This window comes from Pteronotus mesoamericanus, unplaced genomic scaffold (assembly GCF_021234165.1).
Source record: "Pteronotus mesoamericanus isolate MK-2021 breed Mesoamerican mustached bat unplaced genomic scaffold, CSHL_Meso_final contig_192, whole genome shotgun sequence".
Lineage (NCBI taxonomy): Eukaryota > Metazoa > Chordata > Mammalia > Chiroptera > Mormoopidae > Pteronotus > Pteronotus mesoamericanus.
In genome coordinates, this window is record NW_026555082.1 from 2,274,214 (window position 1) to 2,293,364 (window position 19,151).

At 66.5% G+C, this 19,151-nt stretch overlaps 2 protein-coding genes across 4 annotated transcripts in view; both read left to right on the top strand.

Annotated features, from left to right (window-relative positions):
- Positions 1–1,193, top strand: part of TRAF3 (TNF receptor associated factor 3) — a 37,455-nt gene extending 36,262 nt beyond the window's left edge. Inside the window, exon 12 of the mRNA XM_054567676.1 lies at positions 284–1,193. Within this exon, the coding sequence (XP_054423651.1) occupies positions 284–855 (572 nt within the window). The 3' untranslated portion in view covers positions 856–1,193. The remainder of the gene's footprint in view (positions 1–283) is intronic.
- An 8,763-nt stretch (positions 1,194–9,956) lies between these two features.
- AMN (amnion associated transmembrane protein) lies at positions 9,957–18,381 on the top strand. 3 transcript variants are annotated; one of them, XM_054567680.1, is made up of 12 exons: positions 9,957–10,026; positions 10,485–10,603; positions 10,679–10,723; positions 16,070–16,157; positions 16,388–16,605; positions 16,775–16,912; positions 17,032–17,140; positions 17,248–17,330; positions 17,516–17,693; positions 17,777–17,966; positions 18,081–18,163; positions 18,267–18,381. In XM_054567680.1, exons 1-12 carry the CDS (start codon positions 9,966–9,968, stop codon positions 18,353–18,355), a joined length of 1,401 nt encoding a protein of 466 aa, XP_054423655.1. In that variant the 5' UTR covers positions 9,957–9,965; the 3' UTR covers positions 18,356–18,381. The 3 variants fall into 3 exon arrangements, with proteins under 3 accessions (XP_054423655.1, XP_054423654.1, XP_054423652.1); XM_054567679.1 differs by having other exon boundaries at positions 18,081–18,159; positions 18,242–18,381; XM_054567677.1 differs by having other exon boundaries at positions 18,081–18,159; positions 18,251–18,381.
- Positions 18,382–19,151: the final 770 nt, after the last annotated feature.

Sequence of the window (19,151 nt, forward strand, 5' to 3'; positions counted from 1 at the left end):
AGGTGACCCCGAGCCTCCGGCCGAGGGGCCCGAGGGCCATCCCTGCCCCCCACGGGGCCCTGTAGACCCTGGAGGGAGGGCCCGGGGACCCCAGGCTGGTGCACCGCAGCAGGCCGTCGCTGTGGGTGTGGGGGCCCATGTCGGGACGTGGCGTGGCTCTTGCCCTCCGCCCGCCGAGAGCTCTGGCAGCTCCCTGGCGTTCCGTTCAAACGCCGGTGAACGTCGGCATTCCCCACCTTTCTGATCACCACTGACGACCGCGCCCATCTCTCCCGCCCGCCAGGCCTGCTGGAGTCCCAGCTGAGCCGGCATGACCAGATGCTGAGCGTCCACGACATCCGCCTGGCCGACATGGACCTGCGGTTCCAGGTCCTGGAGACCGCCAGCTACAACGGGGTGCTGATCTGGAAGATCCGCGACTACAAGCGGCGGAAGCAGGAGGCCGTCATGGGGAAGACGCTGTCCCTGTACAGCCAGCCTTTCTACACCGGCTACTTCGGCTACAAGATGTGTGCCCGGGTCTACCTGAACGGGGACGGCATGGGGAAGGGGACGCACTTGTCGCTCTTCTTCGTCATCATGCGCGGGGAGTACGACGCGCTGCTTCCTTGGCCCTTCAAGCAGAAGGTGACGCTTATGCTGATGGACCAGGGGTCGTCTCGGCGCCACCTGGGGGACGCATTCAAGCCCGACCCCAACAGCAGCAGCTTCAAGAAGCCCACCGGGGAGATGAACATCGCCTCCGGCTGCCCAGTCTTCGTGGCCCAGACTGTGCTGGAGAACGGGACGTACATTAAAGATGATACCATCTTTATTAAAGTCATAGTGGATACTTCGGATCTGCCCGACCCCTGACGCGTCCCCGGGGAGGCAGATCGAGCAGAAGGCAACTCCTCTGGGGGGTTTGAACCGCTGTCTCCACCGAGGTCCTCGCTCTCCGAAAAGGACCTTGTGGGATGGAGGAAGTGGCAGAAGGCGGCTGCGGGCCGGCGGGAGGAGCCACGCGGGAGGACATTTCCTAATAGACTAGCAACACTTCACTGAAGAATTATTTATCCTTCGACAAGATAAATACTGCTGTCAGAGAAGGTTTCATTTTCATTTTTAAAGATCTAGTTAAGTAAGGCGGAAAACATATATGCTAAACGAAAGAACCGTGATTTTTCTTCCTGAAACTTGAACACCCAAAAAAAAAAAAAAAAAAAAGCACCACCCACACCCACCCACCCACACACACACCTGGGGACAGCTGGACACGTCAGCATGCTAAGTGAGAGAGGAGTTTATGAAATAATAATGCAGTTCTTATATATTCATTCTAAAATTCAAGAGTGCAATCTTGTTCCAAATATAGCATATTGTCTATTTTTAAGGCCTCACCTGGTCTCTGTTTTAATAATTTGTTTGTCAGAAGACCCTGAAGTACACCTAGGTCTTTTTTGGAAAGTCTCTAAATTCAGAATCATTTTTTAATTTAAAGTTCTAAGATAATTGTTACTGCAGACATTTTATTTTAAAACAATGATAGACTTATATTTCTTGGAAGAAAATGTAAAATATCAAACACTGGTTATCACTTGTGATAGGAAAGAGAATATTCAACCTGTCGTTATTTCTCGTTAGAAATGTAAACCTTCAATATCCGTCGTAGCCGATGACACTACTTCACAATCGCTATGAGAGGAGAACCGCTCATGGATGCTGTGCATCGTTTTCAGGTTTATAATTGTTTTCACCCTAAAATAGGGCATTCGTTGAACTTTGGAGTTCTAAACAAAATCCTGTAGGTTTTTAAAATTGTGCCCCATGTGTTCCGACAAGGTCTCGATCGCTGACCCCGCCGACCCTCAGTGTCCGTGCCGGGGGTGGGCAGGCGGCGTGCGCTGAAGGCGGCCACAGCAGGCGTCCTCCATTCTGTCACGTTGCTGCGTTCTGTTCGCGACCTCCACGGGCAGCGTCTTTGCCTCGAGACGGCGGCGGACGGTACACGTGCCTTAGGCGTGCATGCTGCTTCCGGCCCAGCTTTGCGCTCTTCGCAGTCCCCGGGAGTGACCGTGCAGCCAGACTCCTCTGACCACTGGACCGTCTCTCTCCGCCCTCAGGCAGCTCCACCCGGCGCGGGGCGGGGGGCGGGCTCCGCCCAGGGCGGCCGGGCCCCCGCGTCACCATCACAGACCCCGACCTCTAGGCCCCCCCAAGCGGAGCCCTCGAGCCTTCCAGAGACCGGCGCTCGGGGGCCTGCCAGGGCGGCCGCGGGCCTCCGGGACCGCGCCTCCGGGGAGGGGCGGCCGCGGGGGTCCGCGGGCCCAGCCGGCGCCGCCTCCGCTCACTGTTTACCTTCTCTCAATGGCCCGACTGTGACCGGCAGCCGGCGCCCGGCCTCCTGTGCCCTCTGCCCTGCACCGCGCTTCCTGGTGCTCTGACCACCGACGGGTGCTACACGTGACGGGTGCTGCTCGGCCCGGCCAGTGCGCGACCCGCCGCATCCGCGCCGCTCGGCCGGAAGCCACGCCCCCCCGGCCAGCGGGCCGCGCGCTCCGACTGCCTGCCTCTGGGCTCCCCGCGGCGGCGCGGCGGCGGCGGGGTTGGTGCCCGGCAGCCCCCCGCGTCTCCGGTGCTGCCATCTGCCCTGGGCGTGCCTTCGCCCCAGTGCCTGTGGGAGGCGCCCCCTCGCACACCGTCCCTGGGCTTCCCCCGCCGCCGCCTGGGCCCCGAGCCCCCGCCAGGCCCGTTGCCCGTGCCTCCCCCCCTCCCCCGCCCCCCCAGTATGGCTCCGAGGGCGAAGCCGCGTCATCAGTTCAGGGGTTGCGTGTGCCGGTTCAGAGGGGGCTCCCGGCAGGTGCTGCGGGACCACCGCGCCCTCGAAGGCGTCCCAGGCCTGCGGGCCCAGGGCAGAGAGCCGCCTGGCAGGCCCGCCCCGAGGTCGGGGGCGCCCCGAGGTCAGGGGCAGCCATCGGGGGCAAGCCCTGTGGCTCCCTCTCTAACAGATTTGGGGTTAGCAGCAGCTTGGTGTGGTCAAAAAGGAAAACAAAACAGACCTTTCCCCTCCCCCGCTCCCTGGGTTGAAGTCCTTTTGGGTCGGCCTCTGGAGACATCCGTCCCCGTGGGGGGACGTGTCCAGGTTTGCCCCGGGGGCCGGCACTGGTCCTCCCCACTCCCAGGGAGCCCACAAGACGTGGTGCAGGCAGCTGGCAGCATCCCCGGGGGAGAGGCTGCGACTGGGCGGGAGCGGCGCCCTGCGGCCTGGTTGTACTGGGCGGCACCTGGGGGCCTGTGGCCGCTGTCGTGTGCACGTGTCTTCCGTGTTGTGTGCTCTGGGGCCGCTAGACGGCAGCCTCCCAGTGGCCTGCTGCCTGGCCCGTGTCACCGAGGCCCGACCGCAGGTCCTGGGGCACCCCCTCTGCTTCCCGTCCCAGCGACAAGCAAAGGGTATGGGGTGCCGTGAGATAGGGTGCAATTTCCTCTTTGCTAGAAGTGACCAAGTTCCCCCCCAGACAGCAGTTCCCGCCTTGAGAGAAACCGACGCTGCCGTGACCTCCCTGCCTGCTGCACCGCGCAGCCGAGACGCCCGCAGGAGCAGGTGCGGGGCCCCGCCCGCATGCCCCCGAGGGCCGCGAGCCGCTGGGGCGTTGCTGGGCCCTTTCCTGAGCAGGGTCCCCACCCCCGGACGTCCAGGCAACGGGGGCGTAGGTGGAGTGCGCCCTGCTCGCAGCCCTGCTGGCGGCACTGGCCCCAGAACGAGGTTCCGTGCAGGATGGACAGCGGGGGCCTCGCCATGGCTGCCGTCCCAGCCCTGGGTCCAGTTGTGCCCAGTGCCCACTGACCCCGATGCCGGAGCAGCTGGCGGATCGGGAAGCCCACGGCCGGGCGGCTCCTGCCTGCCCTCCCCGTCCCGCCTCTGCCACCCGGTCCCCGGGGGGGGGGCTCAGGTGGAACTGATGCCCCCAGGGCTTCCCCTAGACCACGGTGGCCCCCCTCGGGCACCCCAGGGGACAGCCAACCTGTCTCCTCCAGGGTCTTTGGCTGCCCAGGGTCAGGCCCCGCCCCACCGACGCCTGCAGTCAGCAGCACCACCCCCTTCGCACTCGGGGATGTCTCCGGGGGACCCCATGGCCGGCGCCGGCCTGGCAACCTGCAGCGGAGGGCAGGGGGCGATGTCCAGCCGAGGAAGGGGCGTCTGGACGGAGCCTGGAACACAGCCAGGTGCCGAGGCGGTCATTCCCTGCTCAGGCCAGGGGGCAGGGAGACAGGCAGGACCCTGACTCGCACCCTGGGGCCCAGCACCTGTCCCTCGACACTGGACGTGTGACGCCAGCACCGTCATTCGGTGCCGTCAGGGACGCATGCGGCCGCAGCACCTCTGCTGTCTTCCCCCGGCGCTCAGGAGCTTGCACCTCGGCCGCCCTCCGTGCGGGAAGGGCCCAGCGGAGCTGCGAGCCGCTGGCGCGAGGCCAGCCCTTCCCAGAGCGGCCGGGCGAGCTGGGGCCCGGTGGTCCCTCGGCCTTCGTGCACATTCGTGACCGGTGAGGCGCCTGCCGCCCGTCGACTCCGCAGCCGCGGCCCCATCTCCCGGCTCCAACCACTGCAGCTGTGGTCGCTCCTGCCTGTCTGGGCAGTGACGGTTGTTGCCAGGGAGCCAGGCCCGGTGGGCAGAAGGGAGGCGCAGCACAGAGGCACCCGGGGGTGCCCTCCGCGGGCCCGGCTCGCACCTCATCCTCCTGCTGCTGCTGCGGCACCTGCAGTCCCGGAGTGGGGGGGACGAGGGGCGTCGGGCGGCTGCTCCGCTCCTGCCGTTCGTGGTGGGCAGTTTTCGCGACTCAGCCCCCTTAGAAAAGACAGATAACCCTCAACAGCAAACCCAGCGACCTAAGTGAACGCAAAAGCAGTGTGATTTCCAAGGACTTCTCGGGGGGGTGACATCTGGGACACAGGAAAAGGGTGGCCCCGGGCGCACCGCTGGGTGGCGTTTCCAGAACTGCACCCTTTCCTGCTCGCTCGCCTCTTCAGTCAGCCCTCTGACCCACAACCAAGACCAAAGAAGGCCGACGCCTCACGGAGCCCTGCGCCCGCCCCGCCGCTCCGCACCCCGCCCTCTGGTGACCGCCGGCTGTGAGGCCCCATCTTGACAGTGCAAGTGACTGTGACCAGTGACTCACGTCCGCGTTTTTCTGCTCTTCTAAGAAAAAACAACAAAAAGACATAGTGTAAGTTATTGCTCAGCAATAATCATGTTGTTAATATGAGTAAACAACATGTCTGATTTTCGGATAGCATTATTATGTTTTATATTTTTGTTTACTGTATATTGTGTGTGGTTTTATTTGGTATTTATTTGTGTTTTGAGGTCTTGTAACGTTTTTTGTGTTCTGATGCTAAAACTAAAGTTTGTAAGAATGTAGAATGCAGAACTTTGAAATGCTAAGCTGTCTTATTAGAGGAAAATAAACCGGACTAAGGACTCTCTGTCTCCTCCTCACGCTGTCTCGCGGGCAGGGCGGCGCGTGGCCCTGGGCTCGCACGGCCGCTGCGTCCGGGTGGCTGCTCAGAGGGCCCCCACCTGGCGCGGTTCTTAAGTTTTGAAAAAGGGCCCTGAGGGCTCACTGTGCCCCGGGCCCTGCGGGCTGCGTGGCCGTCCCCTCAGGCGATGGCTCTGCCCTTGCATCCCGGGCCGGTGCACCAGCGGCCGGGCTCGCCCACCTGTGGCCTGGTCCAGAGCCGGGGTGGCCCTCGCCCTCGGGACATTGCCTCCTTCCGCTTCGGGGCATAGGGCTCTCTGGGCCTTGGCTTCCCCCTCTGCCAGGTCGGGGTCAGCAACAGCCTCTGTTTTTGCAACAAGCAGTTGTTGAAAAGCCCTCCCAGCGCTGACGGTGGTGTGGGGGCCCTGGGGACGCCACCTGCGTGGCCGCTCACCTCGTGTGCGAGAGGCTCCACAGCCAACAGGCCGTCACAGCGCAGCGCCCACGGGCTGGCCTCGCGGTTCACCCGGGTGCACGCGTGCCCAGCCGGCAGGAGGGAGCCTGCGACGCCCTCGAGCCGCCCCCAGCCTGTTGGGCGTGGGGGCCGCCTCCCAGCTGGGGGCACAGACCCCGGCGCTGCTCCGCCCCGCCCCCCCCGTCCCTCCACGGGCCACCCCTGCGCCCCACTCAGCCACTGGAGCGCCACGATCACCCCCCTTCTCCAAGTCGCCATGTGGGGCTGGGCCTGGGAGAGGCCACGGCTTCAACCCACCAAGGGAGGGAGGCCCCTCTCTCTCGGAGCCCAGGGCCCCGCACGGGTGTGGCCACGCGCTACCTGCCGTCCCTAGGGCAGCAGGCCCACCTAAGAGCCCCTGGCAGCCCACGGCTACAGCCCTGCGGGGAGCCCCCCTCAGGGCCTGGGGCCCCGGCCCCTCTGGCATGAGCTGCCCGGTGCTGCTCAGAGAAGGGCAGAGCCCCGCGGGCCCCTCCGTCTGAGTGGCTCCCACGCCCACGCACCCCCGATGCTCCACCCGCCTTCTTGGGCCAGTGCTCAGGCCGGGGTGCCACCGCAGCCTTCACCCCATCAGAGACAGACACTGCGCAACGCCCTGGGTGGCCAGGAGCCCCACCTGTGCCGTCTCGGGGCGGAAACTGGGCCCGGCCCTTCCTCCCCGGCAGAGCTGCCACGCGGGGCCCCAGGGGAGGGGAGAGAAGAGCCGTGCACAGCCCAGGAGAGGAACACCCGTGCGGGCCGGGCCGCAGGCTGCAGCCGAGCAGGCGCCCCAGAGACCGGGGCGCGGCAGCCGCTCCCGAGCGGTGCCCTGCCCGCTCCCAGGACAGACTCCAGAGGACAGGGGGCCACGGCGCGGCGGGCCACTGTCGGCCGTGGTCCGGGGGTCGGCACTGGGGACCGCGGCTCCCGGGAGGCCAAGGGCCAGACCTGCGGGGTGGACTGCCTGCGGGACCCTCAGGGCCTCCCTTGGCTTGGGGGACGGGGTGGCCACTTGTCAGGACCAAGGTGGGAGAAAGGAGCTGGGGAGTTGACCAGGGAGTGGGCCCTCGCAGAGTGAGAAGAACAGAGAAGGGGGAGGGCGAGGAAAGCGGGTGCTCTCACGGGCTCACAGGCTGACTGGGGGCGGGGCTCAGGGAGGTCTGCTCGCCCCCCCCCCCCCCCCCCCCGTCCCCGCCCAGGGCGCCCCGCCCCGGGGAAGACCGCGGCGGTCGTCCGAGGACAGCGGCTCTGCGGTGCGACTGGTGCAGAGGTGGAACCCGCTGAGACCCTGCTGAGCCCCCACCTGCAGTCCAGCCGGGGCCACGGGGGTCCGGCTCTCCCGGCCACCGTCCCCGCCACACAGAGAAGGCGGAGCCCAGAGAAACCGGCACGGCGGCGCGCTGAGGGCAGCCGAGCCCTGACAGAGCAAGACAGACAGACGCAGGGGCCAAGGGACCAGGCAGGCCGAGCCCCTGGGTCCGGCCGTGCCTGCGGCCGCTGCTCTGAGGGGCTTCCTGGGCGCTGGAGGGAACTCTCGCGGGGACGCCGCGTTTCTCCCACTTGCCTCTGAGGGCGCGCGCGGCCCCGTGGCCCTGGGGGTGTGGGGCACTGAGCGCGCAGCGGCCAGCGTGGTCCAGCCACGTGCCACCTCACGTCTGCTGCTCTGGCGGCCTGGTCCGGGCGAGCACCTGTCTCCCGCCCGGCACGGGCCCCTCTGTGGGCTGCCCCCGATGCTGCTCAGGGTGGGAGGCTGCAGCCCACACCCAGGGCAGCCACCCCCGGCTCCACCGTCCAGCCTCTACACTGTGCCTACAGCGGTGACCGCAGCCTTTGTGCAGCGGCTTCCGTGCTGCCTCTTCCAGGAAGCCTTCCTTGACTGCCCTCTCCAGACGACGCAGTCTCTCAGGGAAGGGCCTGCCCAGGTGGGCAGGAACGGGCAGAGCTCCGCTTCCCAGGCCCACCTGTCCCAGCCTCCGGGGCTTCCCTGGGCCCCTGCCCTCTGCACGGTCCTCTGCCTGTGTCACGAGAAAGGAGCCCTGGCCTTGAGCTGGCCCGCCTGGCCGCTCAGGGTGTCCACAGTGCCCTGGTTGCGGGAGCAACCCGCTGAGACTCCAGGTTGCCTGCACTGAGCCCGGGGGTGGGGGTGGGAGACAGAGCTGTGGCTCTGGGCCGGAGCCCCTGTCCACAGGACCACCTCGTTCCCAGAGAGGAGTGAGATGCGGGCCAAAACAGACGGGACCCCCTCACAGCCCCTGTGTTCCTGGTCGAGGCCACAGAGGGTGGACCCGCCTGAGAGCTCAACAGGCGGGCGAGGCCTAACTCCAGGCCAGGCAGACCCTCTGTCCCTGCCCCTCTGGGCAGGGCTGGCTCCGCTGAGCCTCCGAGGGCAGGCGCCCCATCCCACCAGGACCAAGGGGCGGGGGCGGGGGGGGTTTGCTCACGTCCTCCTTCAAGACAAGCTGCTGTCCATCCCCAGGGCGCAGAGGCAAGAGCGCCCCCCGTGGCACCCAGATCTGTCTGCTGTGTGTGACACTGCCCAGGGCTGGGGCGGCAGGTGAGGGGGGCAGGCGGGACAGGGCAGGGCGTCTGGGGGCAGGAAGGCGCAGGGGTTCCCGAGGCGGCCCAGGCGCCGCTCACCTGCAGTCCTGCGCCTCGTCCTCGCCCGCCGGGTCCACGCAGCCGCCCCTGCCCTGCCCCCGCCCCCGCCCTGCCCCCGCCCCCGCGGTCGCCAGAAGCAGCAAGGCGTCCCCGTCAGCCGCCCGCCGGCCAGGGGACGCCCGCCCTCCATTGATTCGCAGCCCAGCCCCCAGCAATCCGTTCACCCTTCACCCCGCCACCCATAAGCCCGCTGCCCTTCATCCGCTTTACCCTGCGAAACCTGGGCACCCGCCCGCTCTCTACACCCATCACCCACAATCCTCCTCCGCCCACTCACGGTCCGTCCCCACGCGCAGCCAGCAGGGAGCCAGGCACCTACCTCTCGGGCTGAGTCTGGCCACCCACCCAGGCCCATCCCCCAACATCCGGCTGGCCTCTATCCCTCTGTCCCCGCCCGCCAGGGGCCCCGTCCAGCGGCCTGTCTGCTGCGTCTCCTCCTTGCCTCGACTCTCAGCCGCGGCCGCTCTGCCAGCCGTCCACTCACAAGTCCTCAAAACCCTCCCCCTCGTCTGCCCTCCAAACCCACAGCCTGGCCTCCTGAGGCCCCCGCCGCAGGCGGCTGTCCAGCCACAGCCGCTGCGACTTTCCGCCCTGGGCCCCCCGCTGGTCCAGTCAGCGTTCTGTCCTCCACCTCGTCTCCTTCCCCCGCCCACCCATCCACCACCGGGATCTGCCATCCGCCCGTCTGCCACTGCCATTCACCTGCCACCCACCACCTGCCTGCTCGGCGCCGCTGCTCCTTCCGCAGCCCGCGGCCTGCCCCCCGCCCCACGCCCCCGCCCCGTCCAGCGTCTGGCCCTGTCCCGGGGCCTCCAGGCGCCCACCTCCCGGCCGGCACCCAGGCAGTGGGAATGCCTCGCGCTCTGTCCCCCGTCGCTGGTTACTGCCCCTGCGGCAGGCGCCGTTTCCCACCCACCCTCCCAGCGCACACGCCCTCCGCGGCGCCAGCCCCCGCACCCGGCCCCTCCGTGGGCCTCCACCGCTGTCCCCACCCACAGCGCGGCTGCGGCGGCGGGAGGCCCTGCTCGAAGGGTGGACCCGGGGCCCCGACAGGTGGGCGCCGGGGACAGAAAAGGGGGACCCGGAAGGTTGTTTATTCTCCTCGCGACACACCCCCTTCATGGGCGGGTCCTAAGGAGCCCTGTCCCGGCGGCGCCAGCCCCGCGGGTCCTGGGCGGCTGAACGCGGGAGGCCCGAGGCCCGACAGGTGCCGCCGAGGAGCCTGGAGACTCGGCGCAGGGCGCAGGCGGGTCTGGAGGTAAATGTGTAACTGCCCCCGGCGGCCGCCACCCACCCTGCTCGGTCACGTGAGCCCCGCGGGGCAAAGTCCTGGGCACGACGGCGGAGGAGCGGGCGCGATGGGCGCGAGGGGCGCGAGGGGCGCCGGGGGCGCGCTGCTGCTAGGGCTGCAGCTCTGCGGTGAGCGGGGCGCGCCGACGGGCGGGCGCGCGGCGGCGCAGGCGGAGGCCCAGACGTCCCGGCGGGGGCGGCCCGAGTCCCAGCAGCGCAGCCCCAGCCCGCGGCCGGGGAGGCGAGGGGCCGGGCCGGTGTGCCCGGGTCTGCGGGGCGGCGCGTCCTGCCTCAGTTTCCCTGCACGAGAGGCACCACGGCCCCGCCCCACCGCACCCGGGCGGAGGCTTTAAGAGCCGCAGCCCCGTCCCTGCTCCACACGACCCCGCGCGCGTGGCGAGCACCCCCACCGCGGACACCACCCTCCCCGGATCCGGGGCGCTGCAATCCGGTCGGGTCCGCCCGGGGCGCGGGGCGGGGGGCGCCTGGTGGGGCCGCCGCGCCCGGGGCGCGGGTCGATCCCGGGGACGGGCGTTTGGGTCGGGGCCGCGGGGGCCGCGCAGTGTCGCTCAGTGTCGCCTCCCCAGCGCTGGCCCGGGCAGCCTCCAAGATCTGGGTCGCCGATACCGCCTTCGACACGGCGGACAACTGGAGCCAGAACCGGACCCCGTGTGCGGGCGGCGCCGTCGAGTTCCCCGCGGACAAGGTGCGGGCAGGAGGCCTGCGCGCCGCGCGGTGCGGGCGGGCGCCCGGCGGCCCCGCTGACTCCGCTTCCCCGCAGGTGGTGTCCGTCCTGGTGCGAGGAGCCCACGGCGTCTCGGACATGGTGAGGAGCCTGCGCCCGCGGCCCGGGCCTCGGGGGCGGGGGGTGCCGACGGGGCTCCGGGCTGCGGGACGGGAGGGGCCGTCCTCAGCGCGACCCTCGGCGGACAGGGCTGTGGGGCCGGGCGCCCGCCCCGTGCGCTCCGAGGCTGGGGCGCCGCGGGCGCCGCGTCCCCGCGCGTGTCGCCCTCCCACGTGGCACCGCGGCCCCTCTCCCAACCGCTGCCAGAGCCCCGCGGCGGGGACCGCGGGGGATCAGGGGGTCTGCCCGGGGCCGCAGCGGGAGGCGGGCGCTGCGCGGTGTTAGAAGCCCGTGAGGCCCGTGGGCGGGACCCGCAGGCGAGTCAGGGCCGGTCAGCCAGCCGCCGGAAACCCCATGCCCCGCCCTGGGTTTTCACATTTTAAATGGTTGGGGGGCGGCACTGGAAGAACAAGGCTTCTTTGTGACTCGAGAAAAGGACAGGACTCAGACTTCAGTGACCCGCCCACGGCCCCCCATTTGGCCGCTGCTTCTGCCGCCGCGGCGGCGGCGACGGCAGAGCCCAGGGGCCGAGGCGGCCGGGTGACCGGGAAGCCTAAAATATTCCGTCTCCCGCCCGTCGCTGAAAGGGTAGTGGATCCCTAATTTGAAGCATCACTTGGGCAGCAGCTGGGGCAGGTGGGGGACCCGCAGGCAGGGGAGCCAATGAAGGGGCTCTTCGACCGGGGCCCCTCCCAGTTGACTTCATTGCTCTGATGATCTTGAGATCCTGGAGCTCTTAAGAGACAACCACCCCCGCTCCCTCCGTCCCTCATTCACTGCTGGACAGGTTCCTCCATCAGACCGCCCAGACAGGAGCCCCTCCTCTCTTGGGGGGGTTCCAGGCTCACATGTCCCTGTGCACGGCCCCTGGGGCGGCCCCCTCACCTCCCAGCCTCTCCTCCACACCCTGATGCCCCGGAGGACCCGGGTGGGAACAGGCGGGGGCCCCGCAACAGGGGGGCGGTGGGCCGGAGTCCCGGCTGGCAGGGGGCGGGTGGACCCCGCGCCCCACAAGCCTGCCTCCCACCCGGCTGCGCGGGTCCTGTCCTCCACGACCTCTGGGGTTCAGCAGTGTCCCGCAGCCTCGATGTTGCCCTCGTCCCAGGCTCAGGGACACCCGTGTTTCAACGTGTGTTTCTCAGGTTTGAAGCGTCTCTCCCTGGGGTTTCCTTCCTCCTAAGCCCCCTCCCCTCCTGTTTCAACCCTTCGCCCAGTTTTCTTGTTTCTTGTGAATTCGCCCCCTGTCCCTTCCCTGGGCAGAAGCCCTGTTACAATCCAGCGAAAACCCACGGCCTCGCAGCCGGCTCTGCAGTTTTCTCTGGGTCCCTTGCCTGCGCCTCATCACGGCGCAACAAACCACACGCTCCGTCTCTTAAGCCGCAGCCTCACCGTCAGGGCGCGTGTCTGAGTTAGGCGCCAGCGGCAGGACCAGCTTTTTCTCCTTTTTTCTCTTGGAACACGCCCAGTTTCAGACGCTGTCCTTCAAACCGCCAGCACCAGCGTTGCTCTAGGCCCGCGGCACTGCCCGCAGCCCGCCCTGCGCAGGTGCCCGCGTGGCTCCCCCAGGTCCCCCACGCCTGTTGCCCATCCCCTGCCCACGGCTGATGTCCGACGCTGCGTCTTTGTGGGAGTCATACTGTCTGTCTCTTCAAATACTTCAGCTTACCCACCTGTAAAACCCTTTACTAGAATTTTAAAGTGGTCCCCATGGAGGTCTTTTATAGTATTGGTTAATTTAGAAATACTTTATGGTTTGGTGTCTGTTGTGAATGGAGCTCAATTTTAAAAAATTGTATTCCCTAGTAGGTTATTTTTGTAAATAATGACAGCCATTCCTTTCCCCTTCTGGTCCTAACTCCTTTTAGTCCTCGCTCTCTCCTTATAGCATTGACCGTGTGAAACAAAAGCAGCAACAGTGGGCGTCCTTTTGTTGTTCAACGTGAACGGCAAAGTGTGTCGGCCTCCCCCGCTGAGCGCCGCATTGGCCGTGGGGTTTCGGAGCGTAGGCTTTATCCGGTTCTGTTCTATTGCTGTTTGCCAGCAGTGTTTTGAAAGTCTTAAGCAGGCTGTTGGACTTTTTCAGTTTTTTCCTCTGACGGTGGAGCTGCGGCTTTGTCCCTCCTTTAGCCTGTCAGCGAGGCTTTTGGAGGTTGAGCCATCCTTGCCAGGCTGTCCCCCTGGCGCCACCAAGCGGGCGCAGGTCAGAGCCACCCGCCCGCTTCTTCCAGGCGCAGGACTCCCCTCTGTCACAACAGGCTGATTTTCCCAGCACGAGACTCCACTGCCACCTGCTGGGACGTGGCCAGACACCCGTGCTGCTGGGACGTCCCAGGCCCGCCTGCCTGCGTTCCTGGGACCTGAACCCTGAACCCTGTGAACGCCATGTTTTCATTCTCTGTTTATCCTCACGTGAGGGTATGTTTATTGATTTGAGAGCGAGAGGAAAGGAGGGAGAGAGAAACATTCATGTGAGGGAGAAACATTGATAGGTTGCCTCTCGTGCGTGTCCCGACTGGGGATAGAAGCCGCAATCTAGGCAATGTGCCCTGGCTGGGAATTGAACCCGCGGGCTTTTGGTGCACAGGATGATGCTCCAACCGAGCCACTGGCCAGGGCTGAACACCATGTGTTTTTAAAAATACACTGTTGCATCTGGTCAGCTAATACGTTATTTAGGGTTTTTGCATAGTACCCTCTTAATAAAATGAGCTTGTAATTTTTCTTATCTTGGGAGACCCTTCATCTGGTTCTGGAATCAAGATCACCTTGGCCTCATCAAATGGACTGGGCAGTTCCCCCCCCCCTTTTTTTTTTTTTTTCCAGAACAATTTCTGTAAGAAGAAAGTAATTGAGAATTTAGTATACTTCACCAGTGAAAACATCTGGACTGAGGATTTTGAAAATAGGAGGCCTCTAACATTTTAATTTCTTTAACATCTGCTGACTTACTCAAATTCTCTATTGCTTCTTGTGTCAATTTTGATGTTTTAATTTTTTTCTAGAAACCAATATATTTCACCTCGGCTTTCGGGTTTGGCGGTCCCTTTGGATTCTCAAACTTTTCAGTATTTGTTTCTTCCCTTGACAGGCCAGGCCAGGCCTGGCGCGGGTGCCTGTCCTTGCGGCCCCCCTTCCACGTCACGCTTCACTCCTTGCTTTTAAGATTTTTAAAAAGACAACATTCGACGTCACCAAAGCATCTCCTCACTTTACCGCACACGTGACTTCACAGCTTCAGGGCTGTTCTCCTTCTGACCCCCAAGGCCATTTTGGGGGCAGGTCGGTGTGTGGCAGTCATTCCGTGTCTTTTAGGCTTGAGGGGCTCTTTTGTTGTTGTGCTTTTCTTTTTTAAAGAATAAACACCTTAATTACAAGAGCTAAGACGGGGGAGGACTCTTTGCCATCCGGGCCGGCTCCTCGCCCTCCGGCGCTCGCCCCGCCTCAGCCACCGGCTGGTCTCGGGCGGTGAGCGCGGGAGCTCGCCCTGCGGGGACGGTGCCTCGAGAAGACTGCTGACGGTGGCACTCTTTTTCCTGTCGTCTTGTTTCTTCTGAATTTTCTCTGATCGTTTTTTGTTGACGATCTCCCCTTCTGCGGTCCGGGCAGCGCCCAGTGGACTCCTGCCGCGCTGGGTCAGCGGGCTGGGCGGTCCGCGCGCCGGACGCAGTTCTCTGCCAGGGCCTGGCTGCAGGCCAGTTCGCGGTGGGGCGCCTTGTAGGCCACATCAGTGACCCCCGCGTGGCGTGCACCTTGCGCCGAGCCCCGGGAGCGGCCCCATGCCCAGCCCCAAGGCCCGGAGCTGCCTGTCGCCTGGCCGCTTGTGGGCTGCGGGCCTTCGCAGGTTGGCCGCAGCGCGTCCCCGCTGATACTTTCACTTCTTGCGGTGGGGCTTTCTCTCGGGTCCTGTCTTGTGGCCCTTGTGCCAGCTGTCCCGAGATGCCCATGGCTCGGTGTTGGCTGGGATGGGCTTGAGCATATTTGTATTATGCTCTGGCATTTGAATGGAAGTGTGGATATAAAACTCGAGATGGCGCCCTGGCTGGGTGGCTCTTCGGTGGGAGCGTCACCCCATACGCCAGAAGTTGGTGGGGTTTGATCCCCGGTCTGGGCGTGTGCAGGAGGCAACCTATCTATGTTTCTCTCTCTCTCTCTCTCCCCCTTTCATTCTCTCTAAAATCAATAAACATATTCTTGGGTGAGGATTAAAAATATATATATATATAAAATTCTAGCTGGAAAGTTTTTTTCCTTTAATATACAAAATATTCTATTCTCTTTGAGTCCATTGTTGTTGCTGAGAAACCTGGTTTCTGAAAAGTTTTCTTCCCTGGGCGATCTTTCTCTCTCTCTGAAGCTCTCAGAATGTTCCCTGTGCCTTTAACCCTCCACAGGACACTGTCCCCTGTCTAGGTGTCACCTTCCTTACTTCCTGACGGGCACTCACTGAGACCTTGCAATCCGAAGTTCCCCAGCTTTCTTCAAATCTGGAAACTTCACCTTCACTGTCCCTTCAAATATCTCCCCCCACCCCGGCCCGAGTCCTTGTATCTGAATTGTGACACCGTGACTGTGACCCCGATCTCCCGTCCTTCCGCGCCCTTTCCCGCTGTCTGGGAGGCAGTTCCTGAACAGCAACACGCGTCCCTGGCGGGTCTTCAGCTGGGTCCGTATTCACGTTCCTCTCTCCGATTGTGTTTTTCAAGTATCAGTTTTCATAATTTATTTATACTTCCCCTTTCGGTTCTTTACGAAAACGAGTTGATGCTTCACAATGCCGATGCCGCCCCTGTTCCGGAGGCACCTGACGTCCGTCTGTCCCCAAGGCTCGCCCTGGTGCCTGTGGGTGGGGCTGACTTGCTGTCACCGGGCTGCACGCTCAGGTGGGGAGGTAGTTGGCCTGTGACCTCACATCCGCCCAGGGGTCAGCTCCTTAGTGCTTGGGGACAGCTAAGGAGCGGGCCCCAGGCAGCGGGTTGGGGCAGGAGGCTGCGCCCCTGATGAGGCTGAACCCCTCATGGCCCTTGCACTGGACGCTCCCGCAGCTCAGCCCCCAGTGCCAGCCCCGAGGAGGGACAACAGGAGGAGGGGTGGGATCTTGAGGCTTGGGACGGAGGGGAGCGGAGGGGGCCAGTCAGCCTTTCCCCTCCTGGCTTTGTTGCTGCTGTGGCTCCTTCGGCACCCGAGGCCGGGACTGCACAGCCCGGGATCCGCCCCCTTGGCCGCTGTCTGGGTTTTCCTCCCCAGGGTCGCAGGGGCCGGGCGGGCGCGGGCCAGAATGTCTGGCGCCTTGGACCACGGCGCGGCGCTGCCTGTCTGTGCTCCTTGCAGCTCCTGCCGCTGGACGGGGAATTGGTCCTGGCCTCGGGAGCAGGATTCGGCGCCGCGGAGCCCCGCCCCGACGCGGCGGGCTGCGCAGGTGGGGGGGCGGGGCCTGGACCCGCCTTGGGGCCGGGTCGGAGCCGGGGCCTGGTAGAGGGGCGTGTCTGGGGAGGGGCCTGCGCGGAGGGCGTTATCCCGACGGGTCCCGAGTGAGAGCTTGTGCGGGTTAAAGTGCGGTTTGTGGGCGGGGCCTGACGGGCGGGGCCCTGGTTGGAGGGCTGGTCCCCGCGGGGCTCAGGGACACACGCCTGCCCGGCCGCCCGCCAGGCGCCCCGGCGCTCTTCCTCGATCCCGACCGCTTCTCGTGGCACGACCCGCGCTTGTGGCGCTCCAGAGACGCGGCGCACAGCCTCTTCTCCGTGGACGCCGAACGCGTGCCCTGCCACCACGACGACGTCGTCTTCCCGTCTGACGGCTCCTTCCGGGTGGGCCTCGGCCCCGGCTTCCGCACCCTGCGCGTGCGCAGCGTCTGGGCTCTGGGCCAGGTGAGCGGGGCGCGCGGGGGCGGGGCAGGGACGCGGGTCTCCGGCACTTCGGCCCCTGGCAGGACCCCTCCCCGGGGCGCCTCCCACCCCTGTCATCTGAACGCGTGGGCTGCGAGCACTCAGATGTTGCCTTCTCGGTCTGACTCCGCTGGTGACCCGGCCACCGCAGAAGCTCACGCGCGACGAGGACCTGGCTGCTTTCGTGGCGTCCCGCGCCGGCCGCCTGCGCTTCCACGGGCCCGGCGCGCTGCGCGTGGAGCCCGAGCCCTGCGCCGACCCGTCGGGCTGCGTCTGCGGCAATGCCGAGGTGAGCGCGGCTCGCGGCCGGGCGGCGAGGGCTCCGCGCGGGGGCGAGGCCGGCGCTGGGCCGGGGTCCGCAGGTCTGCCCCTCGCGCTTTTCGCGCCAACCCCGTCCCTTGCCTCCAGGCGCAGCCATGGATCTGCGCGGCCCTGCTCCAGCCCCTGGGCGGCCGCTGTCCCCCGGCCACCTGCCACGATGCCCTCCGGCCCCAGGGGCAATGCTGCGACCTCTGCGGTGAGCGTCCCCGCCCGGCCCCTGCTTGCTGGGACGGCCTGGCCACCCTGGCTCAGTCTCCCTACCGGTCCGGACCCCCGGCGCTGACCCCTGCCCTCCTGTCGCAGGCGCTATTGTGTCGCTGACCCACGGCCCCGCCTTTGACCTGGAGCAGTACCGAGCGCGGCTGCTGCACAACTTCCTGACCTTGGTAATGCGGCCCCGCCGCTCCGCCCCCCGGCCCGGGCATCCTCCTGCCAGGGACGCGGGGGCCCCACTGCACCTCCTCACGGACGCCTCCCCTTTCCGCCCACCTGTCCACCGTGTGTCCCTACCCGCAACGTCCCCGCAGTTTCCAGGGGCGGAGTCCCCGGCTAACCCTATCCCCTTCCCCAGCCCCAGTACCGGGAGCTGCAGGCGGCCGTGTCCAAGGTGCCGCGCTCGCCCCAGCCCCGCGAGGCCACGCGCGCGGGGGCCGACACAGAGATCCAAGTGGTGCTGGTGGAGGTGGGGCGCGGCACGGGCGGCGCGGGCCGCCTGGCCCGGGCCCTCCTGGCCGACGTCGCCGAGCACGGTAACCGCGGGCGCCCCGCCTGGCCCCCAGCCTGGCCCCGCCGCGCCTCGCTCGGGGAGACTGAGCCCCGCCCTGCGTTGCAGGAGAGGCCCTCGGGGTTTTGGCGGCCACCGTCCGGGAGTCGGGCGCGCCCGTCGGGGACGGCTCGGCGGCGGGTCTGCAGCAGTCGGGGTCGCGCGCGGGGCTGGCGGGCGGCGTGGCGGCCGCGCTGTTCCTGTTGCTGCTGGTGCTGCCGGCGGGGGCGCTGTTGCTGCACCGCAAGGGGTGGCTCAGGTACGCGGAACGGGGCTCGGGTGGGCGGGGCTCGGGCAGGAGACGGGGTTTCAGGTGTGCGGGGTAAAAGCAGGAGGTGGGGCCTCGGGGGCTCACGGGAGCTCCCGCCTCCAGGTGGAGCAGGCGCGACGCGGCGGCCGGGCCTCTGGGCTTCCCCAACCCGGTGTTCGGCGCGGCAGGCTCCGTGGAGCAGGTGAGTGGCGGCGGCGCTGGGGGGCGGGCCTCCCCGCGGCCGGGCCCGGCGCCCGACGGCCCTTGACTCTGCCTCCCCGCAGCCCCCGGAGCCCCCAGCGCCCCCAGCGCCCCCGGCCTCGCAGGCGGACGCCAGCACCACCAGCCAGAGCTACTTCGTCAACCCGCTCTTTGAGGAGGCGGAGGCGGAGGCCTGAGCGTGCCTTTCCCAACCAGCGGGATCACTCCCACCCCTCACCGCCCTGCCGGCCAAGCACAGGGCGGCCTTGCCCAATAAATGGGTTTCCTACACCTGCCCTCCCCCGACACGGTGTCTGCCGCGTCCCCGCCCGGTGCGAGCTGGGGCGACGAGTGGGTGGCCCTCCGCCTGTCCCCGCAGGCTCCCGGGGCCCCGCCCAGGGCAGCCCCGAGCGCCGCCCGCGGGTGGCCAGAGGCTTCGCGTCTGCGACAGTGCGCCCGGAACCGGGCAGGCTGTGCCCCGGAGCTGGGGGAGCCCACGGGAGAAGCCGGCGCCGGCCACGGAAGGGGGAGTGCGGAGGCCGAGGCCGTGGCGAGGGTGAGGGTCGTGGGCGCCCCGACCCTGCCCCCGGGTCCGCTAAGGCGTTGCGCAGGGAAACGGGCGCCCCCCCAGCCTGGCTGCCCGGAGGGCAGGCCCGCGGCGCCGTCCTGCAGGGACAGGTGGGCCAGTTCCTTTCTGCGCGGCGCGGGGGTCCGAGGGCCGGGGCGCCTGCTGCCTGTCACTCAAGGCCAGGCTTCGCGTCCCATTCCGAGGGCAGCCATTCGCCAGAGCGGCACTTGGTGTGTGAGGGAAATGGCGCCGCCAAACGGCTTTTCTGTGGAACCAACACCTGGGCCCGGAAACCCTGCTCCTGCCCCCCCCCCCCCGCCCCAGCGCTGGCTTCAGACATCGGGCTGGATGCTTGGCATGGTCCTGAGCCGCCTCCCACGTGTGAACGCCGCCATTCCTTGTGCTGCAGCAGTAACATTTCACTT

Coding starts and splice junctions, on each gene's coding strand:
- AMN (XM_054567679.1), top strand. CDS start 9,966: ATGGGCGCGAGGGGCGCGAGGGGCGCCGGGGGCGCGCTGCTGCTAGGG. Junction 17,141..17,247: donor GCAATGCTGCGACCTCTGCG/GTGAGCGTCCCC, acceptor CTCCTGTCGCAG/GCGCTATTGTGTCGCTGACC. Junction 17,331..17,515: donor TGCACAACTTCCTGACCTTG/GTAATGCGGCCC, acceptor CCCCTTCCCCAG/CCCCAGTACCGGGAGCTGCA.